At 37.7% G+C, this 13,668-nt stretch overlaps 1 protein-coding gene across 3 annotated transcripts in view; it reads left to right on the top strand.

Moving 5' to 3' along the window:
• MAPK14 (mitogen-activated protein kinase 14) overlaps positions 1 to 13,668 on the top strand; it is a 28,159-nt gene that overhangs the window by 11,609 nt on the left and 2,882 nt on the right. Inside the window, exons 3-11 of one of the 3 annotated variants that reach the window (XM_013946694.2) lie at positions 949 to 1,007; positions 1,382 to 1,493; positions 2,022 to 2,051; positions 2,520 to 2,567; positions 3,037 to 3,151; positions 4,215 to 4,286; positions 12,411 to 12,490; positions 13,046 to 13,124; positions 13,463 to 13,636. In XM_013946694.2, the coding sequence (XP_013802148.1) occupies positions 949 to 1,007; positions 1,382 to 1,493; positions 2,022 to 2,051; positions 2,520 to 2,567; positions 3,037 to 3,151; positions 4,215 to 4,286; positions 12,411 to 12,490; positions 13,046 to 13,124; positions 13,463 to 13,636 (769 nt within the window). Of the gene's footprint in view, positions 1 to 948; positions 1,008 to 1,381; positions 1,494 to 2,021; positions 2,052 to 2,519; positions 2,568 to 3,036; positions 3,152 to 4,214; positions 4,287 to 10,225; positions 10,306 to 12,410; positions 12,491 to 13,045; positions 13,125 to 13,462; positions 13,637 to 13,668 lie in introns of all 3 variants that reach the window. The other 2 variants (XM_013946687.2, XM_013946706.2) reach the window with 2 other exon arrangements.

The raw sequence follows: 13,668 nt of genomic DNA, 5'->3' as shown, positions 1-13,668 counted from the left end.
GCGATGTGTATCCGAGTGAAGTGAGATGCTGACTTAAAATGGGAAGAGGGGTTCTTTGAAGGTGGATGAAGAGAACCTTTCCCTTTATCTCATATATTCCTAATTTAAAATATTATTTGCTATTAAGGGAAGGAAAATAGGAATTAAAAGCCACATCCCAGTGAATTAAAATGATCTTAATCCACCAAATGTATTTTTTTAATGCTGTAAATGACTTAGAAGATACTTATGGGAAAATAACATATAGTTATTCTTTTCCAAAGTGACACATTCATACCTTTTTACTCCTTTTGGTTAAAACAGTTTCACTGTAAAATGAAAGGTGGAGTAGATGCTCTTAGGGCAGAAAATACAAGTGACAGTGTGAAGCTGTCAGCCGTTCCTGCAAATTGGGTCCTCAGTGCATTGCACTGTTTTTCTGACTTGCTTTTTAGTGTAGTCATTATTGTTCATTGCTTGTATCCTTGAATTTTTCTGGGCATTATTCAGTACAAACGAAAAAAATGACGTCGTCTCCCTATTCTGAGTTTACCATCTAATCAACGGTGTAACTGAGAGCTAAGCAGGAAGCAAACTGCATTCAGTGTATGGTTAGTCTGGACAAACTTTATTTTCTGGACAAATTTTAGTTAGCTTTTGAAATAAGACATTGTAAACCAGTGTTTACACCTGCCTTTTGTTGCGTCGATTTGTGATGCCTCCTTTTTGATGCTTTAAATGTGTGAGAAGACAGCTGTATATTGTAACCATAATATTTTTTACACAAAAGCTGAACCTTTGTTCCTGATGTTGTTTGAATACTAAATTTTCTTCGCCCAAATGATTCACGTAGCTGAAAATGAGACATCTATTGGAATGAATAGTTTCTATTCCATTAAGGATCCTATTAACTGTACCATACTATACTATGAATGTATGAACTTTCTCACTTTACCTTTTCCTTTCTAGGTGATTGGTTTGTTGGATGTGTTCACACCTGCCAAGTCACTAGAAGAATTCAATGATGTGTAGGTAACTTTTCTGAAGACTGGAACAAAGCATCTTTTGTATCTTCCTTATATCTCCCAAACTATTATAGGAATATTTGCCGCCTTCATTTTATCTGCTGTTAGTCTCAAACAATTCTGAAATCTAACACAAAAGATAGCAGGAGATCCTAAACTATTGGACTCTTCAAACTTGTTCATTTGCGTTTTGTTCACCATTGCTGTAGGAATCAGAGTACTAATCTGCCATGTTATTTAATGTGTCACGAACTGTATTTCATTCAATTCTGTGCTTTGGGACAGCCAGCCCTGCCATTGGAGGGTCATAAGGAGTATTCATCCTAATCCTGTTGAAGAGATTGCTTCATAGCCTATGTGTTTTCTTTTGTTCACAGGTACTTGGTGACGCACCTTATGGGAGCAGATCTGAACAACATTGTGAAATGCCAGAAACTCACAGACGACCATGTGCAGTTCCTCATATATCAGATTCTTCGGGGACTGAAGGTACTTGCGTCTGTCCTACCTGAATGTTGATAGCTCAATGGCAGGTTGAAATTCTTGATGAATATCATATCCTCAGAGTTTCATATGAGTACATAATGGAGCTTCTATTAATTTTCCTAATGTATCATAGGATAATCTTTTCTTATTGCTCTTTCTCTTCATACCTCATTGGAGCTCTGTATTAATGAAGCTATATAAAAGTTAAGAAGATAGTCCTATATGTTCCTGGGGGCAGAGTCTGGAAAATTATGAATTATGCTGTCCTTTAATCTATTCTGATTGTGTATCTTCCATTTCTTCAGTCTCTTCTACTTCTGTCATTCCACTTTTGGTGGCAGGGTGTTCGTAAGGAGAGACTGAAACACCTACATACTTGAAACCCACAGACGTCTGCTATACTTGATTCCCTCTGCAAACAAACTATATTATTTGAATTGTGTGGGATGGGGTAGGGCAGTATTGTCTAGTGAGGAAATGAGAAGAAGGCTACTTGTGCTGTTCTGTAAAATCTGTCATCTTGCCTTACAGTACATCCATTCAGCTGACATAATACACAGAGTGAGTATTTATCCTAAGGTTACTTCCTGTACTGAACCAGTGTGTTTAAAGAATGTAGCACTGAACCTTACAATGTAGCAACTATAGAACTGAGAAGAAATTTTCTGAAAATTATCGCAGCTAAACAGTCAAATGGTTAGAGATAGGAAGTGACTGTCAGGATCCTTAGTTTCTGTTCCTGCCTCTGTTTGGCTTGTATCTTTCTAAATAGGTTCTCTATTTGTATAATATGTACCTACAGTAGGAATGTTATGATAAGCCATTAATGTGTTTTTACTTATATCTGACACCTCTGAGGACTGCAGAAGAGATAGCTGGCTCTGGGACAAAATTATTTCCCCAAGTATGGATAGTTGATATTGACAGCCAATTAGAATCTATTTTCTATCTGAATTTACATTCTTATCTACTTAGGCTCGTGCAGTGACATATATTCTGCTGTTAATGCTGATGTTGTTTAATTTTTAGGATTTAAAACCTAGTAACCTAGCTGTAAATGAAGACTGTGAGCTGAAGGTAATTTAAATGACAACATGTGACTGGTTTGACTATGGTTTGAGTGAATGCCTTGTGGATGTCTCTTGGAATTGAAGGAACAAAATAATTTCTCGTGGAAATACTTTGCCCCAAATTAATCATGTCTTTCCCAGCTGTAAAGGGCTGTAAGGATGTTTATGCAGAATTCATTTTTTTTCTATATTTGTTTATGTGTATTTAATGAATCATCATGAAAGTAAAGACTTAACCAGCTTTAGTTTGGGTTTAGTTCTTTTAGAGTTAAGGTATTCAGATGCAACTCTGATGGTTGAGTCCTGTGCTTTTCTAGGCTAGTGTCATTTAACAGGTTGTGAAATGTAGTTTCATAATCTGCTTTTGCAGTTGCACCACCTCTCCTCCACCCAGTCCAAAAATTGCCTAGTTATTTGCTCTAACTAGTTTGCATCGTTCCACTGCAGTAGTTGGCAGATGTCTTTCTATTCTATAGATCCTGGATTTTGGCCTGGCCCGACACACAGATGATGAGATGACTGGGTATGTGGCTACCAGGTGGTACAGGGCTCCTGAGATCATGCTGAACTGGATGCATTATAACCAGACAGGTAATACCTTTAACTAGCACAAAGCTTTTCAGTTCCTGAATTTAGTTAAAGTCAAAAGAGGTTGTCCTGTGAACATGTTCCTTTGCATTTGATTGCATCAATTGGCAGTTACAGTAATTACACTTCAGTAAGGGCGGTTAAAAGAAGGAAGGCATAGAGTTAAGTATTTTGTCCACAGTCTAATAGACATAAGTTATGAATCATTGTGACAGCATTCACAAGATTTCTTTAAACTTGATCCTTTGAAATAGCAATCAGCAAAGTGTCATCAGTACTTATTCCTTACTTTTCCTAGCGCAGTGGTTTTTAAAGTAGGTGAATAGAGTGTGCCTGGATGAGAAAAAGGTGTGTTTCAAGGAAGCTGCTGGGAATACACTGCAAAACATCTGGGATTATGGGATGAAGAAATGCTGAGAATGCATATCAAGTTCCTTCCCTTCATCTCTTCTTAGCCGCCTCTTCCCAGCTATATCTTCCCCCCAGTTTCCAGTAGCTTCTCAGCAACCCGCTTCCCTCACCTAAAATACTTTCAGATCAGGTAGAGAGAAGAAGAAAAATTCTGGGAATAGTTATTCTAGTATAAGAGTATTTTCAAATGAATCAATGAAAATAATGTGCTATGCTAATTTCATATCTTACTACTTTTTCTCCTTTTCTCTTTTCCTCTTGCGTGTGTATGGACTTTTCTGTCATCTGCAATATAGCAGTTAGTGGTCATTTGGGTAGAACTTACATAAGACCATATGCAAGTTCATTCTTCAGAGCTGTCTTGAACATGTTGTTTCTTCTTCCATTTTGCAGATTCCTCCCTACCTCTTTGGTGTCCAATGTATGTTAGGCTCAGGAAGGAAAATTTACCTGATCTAGTATTATTATGTTATTCGGACAAGTCTTAGATGAAGTGGTTACTGAACAGTATCAGTTAGCTTGCAACGTGTCTCAGATTGTTTCAACGTCATAAGACTATTGAAGTATAAAGTTGTTTGTACTTGTTGAGTAGGGTGATTCTATTGAGACTTTATTTTTCTGCATTACATTTTTTTTATTATTTTATTTTGTTCAGTTGATATTTGGTCAGTGGGCTGCATTATGGCTGAACTGTTGACTGGAAGAACGTTGTTCCCTGGTACAGACCGTATCCTTTAAAAGTAATATATTTTCTTGAAATGTAAGTTAGAGATCTTAACTTTGACATACTTCTCAAGGAAACAGGTTCCTTTTTTATTTATTTATTTTATTTATTTTTATTAATGGCTGCTTTTTCTCACAGTGTGATGAGGTGAGTTCTTGATTTGCTGCACATGAAATTGTTACAGTGTGCAAGGAGGCAGAGCTCTTTCTTTTTGTTGTCTATTAGCATCACTAGAATTACTCATGTTGTTTGTTTCTTGGAATTACTTTCATTTAAGTTTATTTAAATTCATTGCTCTTTGAGTTTGTAGAAAATAACTGCACGAAGTTGTCTGTCTGCTGTGAATTCTTTCATGCTTCAGGCTTCTAGCAAATGTGAAGCATCCCTTCTGGGAAGGGATGGCCTCTCTTCTGTATCCTGGTGGTATGTTGTGAAAGCAGTAGATTTGCAGATTCTTTAGTGCAGAGGGTCTCATTTCAAATTGTTCAGAAATGTTTAGGTTCCATTTCCATGCTTGAGTGTAAACAGATTGTGTGCCGCCTTTCGCTGTATGCTTGTATTGATGTGAAAACTCAAGCTTGTATAAAATCTTTTCAGAATTATTTTTGTGGCACCAAAGTGGACTGGCTAGGACATTCTGGCAAATCAATGAGGGAGAATAATTGTTTGTAGGAGTTGGGCATATTTTCCCCAGGAAATTAGAATGAAGACTTGATGCAAATTTTTATACTGAAAGTTTTAGTTTGTTCAGCCACATAATATATAGTGGTAATTCACTTCTGCCAAGACTTTTCATTGCCTAAAAATTGGGCTTTATTTGCCAGAGAAGATGATATTGGCTCATCTTTTACCAAAATTTTGTTCTAAAGCATTCTTTCAACCACTATTTATTTATTAATAACTTTGTTAACGTATTTGTATTTACTAATAAGATAAGTGAAATACGTTAGCATTTGTTTAAAAGAAAAACAAGTGTTGGAAGCGTGTTAGTCTTCTGTGTACTATGTTACTTTTGGAAAGCATCTAGGTTCCAAAACTCTTTAGGGGTCAGGGGAGGGAGGGAGGCTTTCACTCCAGTTTTGACACTTTGTTTCATTTCTCCTTTCAATGTGCTTTAACTTTATCCTTTTTTTCCTCTTTTTCTGCCTGTCTCCATCTTATAATCGCTCATATGTCATCTCTTCGAATTTGTTGAACTAGCTGTACTCTACTGTTTAGTCATCTTTGCCGTATTTTTCTCTTGTCAGGGAGAGAAGCAGAACTAACATGAAAGTGGATTAGAAGCTGTAAAAAGTTGCCTTATTTCTATCAGCTGATTTAGCATGGATAATTTGGCTTGGATGCATTTTTTCTTTGTTTCAAGAAAAAGTGAGAAATCAACAATGTTCTGGCAAAAGTTTTTAAGCTGTAGACACTATTGGACCCTGGTTAACAGTGACATTTTAGATTTTAAAACTTGATGCTTGTAAATAAAATAGTTTCTAATGGGGTTTGCAGCATGTAAGAAATGCTTCACAATGTGTTCTTTATGAATTGAACAAAATGATTATCTTCCTTCCAAGCCTGAAAACTTTCTTCTCCAACTTTTTTTTTTAAACTGTGAATTATAGCCAAAAAATAGCCACTGTGCAAAATAAATTTTGCTTTAGGGATCTAAATTGTTTGCTTTGTCATAGTAAAATGCTTTATTAAATTTATATCTCCCTGAAGATGCTTGCAAGTCTTTACTTCAAATATTCTTTTTTTTTTTCCCCTCCACAAATCGTGGTAACACTTTTGAATCCCATTAGATGCTTTTTGTTTTCTGAATCAGTACTAGATTATGTTTTAAGAATGAGGCCCAGCGCCTCCCCTTGGTGAGGAAGCCTTTTGGTACCATAGTTCTTACAGTTTGCTTGTGTGGTTCCCCACTTTAAGTAGTACATATGCTGTTTGATCATGAGGTTAGAATTCTGAGTGAAGCGGTGTTTGTGGTTATGTATCTTGTTTGTGCATGTAGCACATATCCAAGGATCCAGAAAGGCAACAAACTATCAGCTTTCACTCTGTGTTTGCTGACATCTAAAGACAGCAAGTAGAAGTAAGATAATGATGGGTTCAGGCTTCTCTCTGTCTTGGAAAGCTCTTTGAAATCTTTATATATGCCTTCTTTTGAGAGAGTTAGGAATTTTCTGGATCTGGATCCTGTTGGGTACTTCTGGGCTCTTAGTAGTTTCTTTGTGCCTGCAGATTTGCTGAAGCCTAATCAACAAGCTGTGTTCCTCCTGCAGTGTCACCAGGCATTTGCTGGCTTTGGAATCAGCATTAGCATGCTTAAACCTCGAATATATGTATCATGCTTCTAGTACCTGAGGACCTAATATGTCCAAATCCAGTGCAGTTCTAGGGGATTAACATCGCAATTTGAGGCAATGTGGCCATGTGCTCTGGATGTTCAGGAAGCTACAAACTGCTCTCCTCCATCAACTGAAAAAGTGATGTTCTTGTTACTTTTTGATCTTGAGACATCAGTCTTCTCAACTCTATAGCTTAACTTTTCCAAAATGAATGAATAGATAATGCCTTTTCAGCATGCTCAGGACAGTCATGCTCTTCTCTAGATGGCTCTCTGATTAAATACTGGTCTCTCACCAAGGATTTAGCAGTTGCGTGGTATTTATAGTCCATCAGATATTTCTCTACATGGCCCAGAGGTGCATATATTACTTGTAGTGGGGTTCAGTACAGGCAAGCTGTACAATTAATTCACTCTGGTAAATAATAAAGCTGTAATTGGAGATGATGATCTTTGGTGTTTGTGATCATTATGCCGTGATAAACTAATGCCAAATTTAGTTTTAAGGTCTGAAGGATCTAATTTGTAGAGATTCTGACCATGGCTATTGGTGACTTAAAGCAAGAACTGCAGATGCTCTTAGAAAAAAACCTGTGATCCATATGGGGTTAGCTATGCAGGATTATTACAATATTTCTAGCTTATTCTGTAAATGAATGTGAACTAACTTGAATTGTTCCTATTGTAATGGGTGTGTGGGGAGCAATATTTGGATGAAAGTTGGAGTTCTAACATTGTTAAATTCTCTGCTAGGAGGTAAAGAAGGGGAGGAGGGTTGTGGGAAAGACACTAATATTAATTTTTTTTGTCAGAGACAAGAAGTTGAGATAATAAAAATCAAAGTCTTTCAGATTTTTAATGTTAGACATAGCTAGAGACTTTCCTTTTGGTATTGATTATCATACCTGTCTTATGCCAAGATCAGTTTATTTGTGTTAAAAATGTGTATTCCTTATTTTCTTACAGCTCTCGTAATATGAATGATTCACACAAACAAGTAGGAAAGTTGACTTTAAGTGTGACAATTTAAGTTGTATTAAAATGATATAATGTACAAATAAAACCTTCAATGTTTTGATGAGTTTAGTCAATTTTATTTTTCTGTATGTTTTAAGTTGACTGTATTCTGTTTAAACTATGAAGAATATTTTTTATTATTTTTACTCAGTAGGATGGGGATTTCAACATAACTAACTGGTTTGAAATTACACATTCTTCTGATGCATCTTATTCTTGCTTGTGGAGTCAGCTACATCACCTTTCAAACTTTGCTTTGCCTGGATAAGCTCTTATAATCTTGCAATGCCTGCTACTGATGGTGTTGAAATACTGCTTTCTGAATTTTAGAAACACTGAGACTGGTCAGTCTTTGGGGTACCGGTGGTGATGGCTTTTGAGGTTTGCATGCTCTGCTTTCCTTCTCCATGCACTTTTTTTTTCTGTTGCTTTGTATTCACTAAACATGTTTCCTGTCTCTAACTGCTTATGGCTCATTTCCCAGGGACACCGGTAGGCCATGTAGTTAAATGAATGCTGTAATTCAGCAGGTTGTAGATGGCAGGCCTAAAACTAGATGCAGTGGTTGGGTATGGGCGTGCATATGGCAGTGTCCATTATGCATTCTGTCTTGTCTTTTGTTTATCCGAGAAGGCACTGAAGCGTATTACGCAAATGTATTCCGGTAGCATACTGTCCCTTGAGAAGAGAGCTGACAGCAAACTGAGCAACGACATTGTTGGCACACCTGATGCACATGGATTTAAATGCCTTTAAAAGAATTTAAATATTTAAACTGAAGTATGGCACGTGACTTCTGAGGCATGCCGGCAGTCCTAAACTTGCACAACTGCTTCATGCACAAGAATAAGTGAAAGGTACAAGGGCTGTTTTATATAGCACTGAAGAAAAGCCAATTTAAATGAGCTAATTATGGTTTGTATAGCACCCTCTGGTAATTCTTCTGCACCAATAGATACACTGATTTCATTTTAAGTGTCCATAATTATGAGTTAGCCATTTAAGCTAAATCCAGCTAGATACATAGGATTTAGCCTTGTTTCCAGTGTTTAAGTAGATGGGAATTGGCTGAGCAACTTCAGATGTGAACAATGAGAACTTAGTTTAGGTGTTCTTACAAGGTGCTATTTCCATTTTTTTCATTCTTTTTAGATGTAAAACTGTAGACCAAGTTTTACGTTAAAAGATAAAGGTTTTAGCAAAGTATTGATTTTTACTACATAGAGTTTGTCAGTATTAGTGGAACGCTGAGGCTTTTTAAAAAACGCAGGTTCTTAAAAAACGGTCTCTTGATAGGTGCAAAATTGCTTTTTACATGAATAGAATTCTTTCGCTATGAGACAATTTTTGAAGCAAGCATAGAATTCTTGTAGTATTTGAGTTAAAAGATGTTATAACAAGGAATTGTAACTGTATCTTAACACATCAGGAAGGCATTGATTTCAGAAAAACATTTTCTAGTAAGTGGACTATTTTTATTGAAAGGAAAATATGTAACTAGTTTGATTTTAAGGGCAAATATGAACATTACAGACAGTCTGAAATCACTAGTGTGTGTTGAAGGGCAGCGTAGGGGATAATTCAGAGAAGGAGATTATTCTTGTAATGGTTTTAAAAAGATACCTTGTGTCCCCTTAATCTCTTGAGCATTAGGTGTATAACTTTTCTTTAATGGATTTTCTCCCAAGTTTATATTTTGTTAGGTATCCCAAATATTTAGTTTTTCTGCCTTTTTAAAGAGGACAACTCAGATGAATAAGTGGCCTGGTGGAAGCTGAGTTCTGGATAAAACATTCTTTGCATCTGCAGTTTTGTGACCCAGGAGCTTTCTACATAGGGATTTTAAATCTGAGGTCATATTCTGGTGGTCCTCTGTTTCCCTCCCCAAACCTCCAGTTGCGTGTCTGTAGTGTAAGGAGGAAGATCCAGGTTCTCCTTCCTTCCTGGCCCTGCTCATCCCTGGTAAGAGCGAGCACCCTCTGCTGGCTGCATCACCCCTTTTGGCTCTAGCAGCTAGTCTGGGTGCGAGAAAGGCGCATCTGATCAGGGTTAGAGATGCTATAGCAAAGCTGTAGATGGTGAGCAGGGTCCAGTCATTTTCTTACTCGCTAAGTTTTTAATAAGTGGTTGAATTATCTTAGAGTGTGTTCACAAAAGGCCTTAATTCTTTTTAATATTAGTGCCTAAACTTTTTAGCCTTCTGCTTTACTTCATCTGTCACTAATACAACTTAATACTGCTAACAGCTACTGCTTTCATTGTGGGGTCTAAAAGGGTGAAGTGAGCATGCAAACTGATCCTTTACTAGTGGGGCAGAAGTTTTGTCTTCTGCTCCATGATAGTCAAGGATGCAGTGACCAACTCAATGCATGTGGCATATTTGTAGTCAAGTCATTCAATCTGTGTGGTATAGGCAGAGCTGTGTTATAAGGGGATACTCAATTTTATATAAGAGGAATGAATACAGTTTGCTTAAAATCGTGTTTTAGTTGAGGCCTTGGCAGACATTAACTGTCAACATTAATAGGCTGATACTTTGCACTTTTCATTTTGATTTGTCCCAGCATTTTCCTTTATGGTCCATCATTAGATATTGATCAGTTGAAGCTCATTTTGAGACTCGTTGGAACCCCAGGGCCTGAGCTTTTGAAGAAAATCTCCTCAGAGTCTGTGAGTTTACACTTTGATTGTAATATCTGCCCTTTTGGAAGTCCCAGATTTGTGTGTTGCCCTCCTGTAGTCTGTCTGTAGTAAGTGTTGGAATTTCTTTTGTTTTTCTTCCTTTGTCATTCTTCACTCCTGGATGTCTTTGAGTTCATACACTGAGTGTTATCTGATCTTTATTCCTCTTAACTTTGCCTATGGTATGATTTCTTCCTTCCATATTCTCATTTTATTGCTTTGTGATTTTTCTTTCAGTTTGTGGGTTTTTACTTCATGATATATTGGATGATCAGATGCTACTGGGGAAGCATTTTTCACAGCTAAGAGCTTGAGACTTGTCTCAATTATTATTTCTCCAGATTGCCTATCCAAAGATCTTTCTGGTGAGGGAAACTTTGAACAGTAGCAAGTGTGTCATCCTCTGAACATACACCATCCCTTTTTGGGCGTTCATGTATAATTACTTTCTGAAACGCTACTGCCACCATCTTTGGTTTTGTGCTGTAAAATCCCGAATGGCTTTTAGGTGCTCTTTTGCAGAAGCCATTTCCAAGGCACACAAGATAGTCTGCCGAGTATATAAGCAAACATGCCATGCATTTAAAGGGTGCTATTGTGTAGGGCCTTTTAATCAAGATAACCACAAAAAGCTGTTTGGAGATTCCTTTTTAAAGGGTGACCCTTATTTTCAGCCCTACCATCTTTTCTATATTAGTTGATTTAATCTTAGATTGTGAACTTCTATGAAGGTAGTGTTAAACAGCATTTAATTTTACCTGTTTCTGAAGATGAAGTGCATAGAAATTAGACCAAGGGATGCTGTAACAGTACAGACTACAAGTCAGTGCAGAGCGAGCAATGAACTTGCTTAGAGGTAACTAGCAAAATACCTTAGCAAGCTATCATTGCTGTTCAGTAACAGACGATCAATGCGGTGGAAAGTGGTGAGAAGATTATTTTGTACTGCAGCTTGTAACAGTGATGGTAAGTGCAAAACATTAGGGTAGCCATAAATTGCCAGATGAATTGGGAAACTTGCTGAATACCATGCCAATTTAGAAAGCACTGGGTTATCTCTTGGAAAGGTAGAACTGAATAAAGCAGGTGCCTTCAGGCATCTGTGAAGTGACCTTATGGGAACCCTGATGAAAGGTAGTCTGGTGTTTGAAGTACAGGGGATTAGCGAGAGACACAAGCTTTAAAGGTTAACTAGGTTAAACACCAGATTGGTTTGTGTATGTAAGACTGAAGTATGTTTGTTTGTTTTTTCTTTTAACCTTGTGCAATAAAAAGAAGAATTAGTCTTAGTCAAGTCCAAGTTAAGAGTCTGTTTAAAAAAATGCAGTGAGGTACTGTTTCTGCTAAATTTTTATGTTATATGAAGATAGCAAAACTGTTAAGTATTTGAGGGGCTTTAGTGTGTCACTGTAGTGAGTTCTGTATTTGCTTTTCTTCTGCATCACTTTTGTTGCTCTTATTTTCTCTGTCCTGTTCACTGACATCAGCTAACTCTGTCTTATGCAATGCTAATGTTTTGCTAATTTTGCATTTATTGCCTTCTGTCACCTCGCCCACATATCAGAGTGCATTCATGGCTGTTTAGAAGGAGGTGTCAATTGTGAGCTGATTTCACTTTGCACCACAAGGAGCTTGAGAACTTTCTATGCAGTATGAAAAAAGAATCTTGTAACCAGTGCAGGGCATAAGACTTTTTTTTTTTTTTCTTTCTTTTTCCTGGGTTGCATGTAGCTGCAGCAGCCTAGGAAAACTTTTGAGGAGTAGCTTCAGCCAAAGGAGATCTCTACTCTGATGGCTTAAACTATTGGGAAATGTGATGGTGATCATGTTGGAGTTCAGTGCTACTAGTGGCAGACAGAAATGCTTCCTTTCTGTACTGACACTGTTAGCAAGTGATCAGTAATTCTCCATCGTTTTAAGTGTTCACTAGTCCAATTGCTAAACTTCTCACAAGTATTTGACAAAATTAGTGGACCCTGCCTGTTTGGTCTGTGCCTTGTAGTTTGCAGGAGAGATGCTTTGTATGCAGCTGTTTTCTGTTTGAAACGGTTTTTTGCACTGTTTTTAACAAAGCCCTTGACTAGGCACTTAAGATATTAACCAGCTTCAGCAGATCATGCGTCTGACGGGAACACCCCCTGCATATCTCATTAACAGGATGCCCAGCCATGAGGTGAGACCTGAGCAGAAGTGGGGGGTTTGCAGTGCAGGTTATCCCTTCTATAAACAAAATGCTCGCATGTGGCATGGGGTGGGTATTGAATTAACTACGTGCTCTTCAGCAAGATTTTTGTACTAAATGAAAACTTGACATTTGGACAGTGCATACTCAACCGCTGACTTTGAGATGTGGGGGAATCTGAATGCGAGTTGGTTTTGCATTGCGTGGATGCCAGTCGTATGGCTTACCGACAGACGCCGTAAGGATGGAATACTGCACAAGCCTTATGGGGACTCCGAGGCAGTCAGCTCTTGCAGCCACTCTTAGATCCGCGTATATGCATTTTCGGTCTTGCATGAACTTCAAGTAATGTGAGCTCTTCTTTCACTATCTTGAATGGCCTCTGTTTGAGAAAGGATAACGTTGGTGGGCTTAGTACTTAGTAAGTAAAGAGGAAGCAAAGTAAGATGACAGGCCATATGCAACCAGTGCTTCAGGATGATTGAAGTGTACTCTGTCTGGGTGGCTGGGTTGTATTATGGTTCAACAAAATATTTGTTTCCACAGGCAAGAAACTACATTCAGTCATTGTCTTATATGCCGAAAATGAACTTTGAAAATGTGTTTATTGGTGCCAATCCACTAGGTAAGGCTTGCATTTTAAATTTTGTGCTTTTCCTGGCATTAAAAGTTTTACGCGTTGTTAATGAAGTTGAACTTAGCATGTCCTGGGATACCAAGACTTTTTTCAAGTTTTGTTTTGCCTGCAAAAGTAGTTTGGAAAAGAGATATGTGCCCTTTTGAAAGTGTAGAAAGTATGTATAGGCTATAGGATATGAGAGGAAGAAATTATGGATGATGAGGCAGGTCCTGAAAAATATAGATTCCTCATATATTTTGGGCTTTTATGAACTTAATTGCAAAGTAAAATGTCACACAGCACGCTGTAAAATCCTTTCTTTTCCTGTTTTGGGACTTTTGCAGCTGTGGACTTGCTAGAGAAGATGTTGGTGCTGGATACAGACAAACGAATTACGGCAGCTGAAGCATTGGCTCATGCCTACTTTGCTCAGTATCACGATCCAGATGATGAACCAGTGGCAGACCCCTATGACCAGTCTTTTGAAAGCAGAGAACTTGAGATTGAGGAATGGAAAAGTGAGTCTTGGGGACAGGGGAGAGTGTCAGCC

Source organism: Apteryx mantelli, chromosome 25 (genome assembly GCF_036417845.1).
Source record: "Apteryx mantelli isolate bAptMan1 chromosome 25, bAptMan1.hap1, whole genome shotgun sequence".
NCBI classification, from domain to species: domain Eukaryota; kingdom Metazoa; phylum Chordata; class Aves; order Apterygiformes; family Apterygidae; genus Apteryx; species Apteryx mantelli.
The sequence above is the reverse complement of the archived record's forward strand: the minus strand, read 5'-3'. Positions and strand labels throughout refer to the sequence as shown.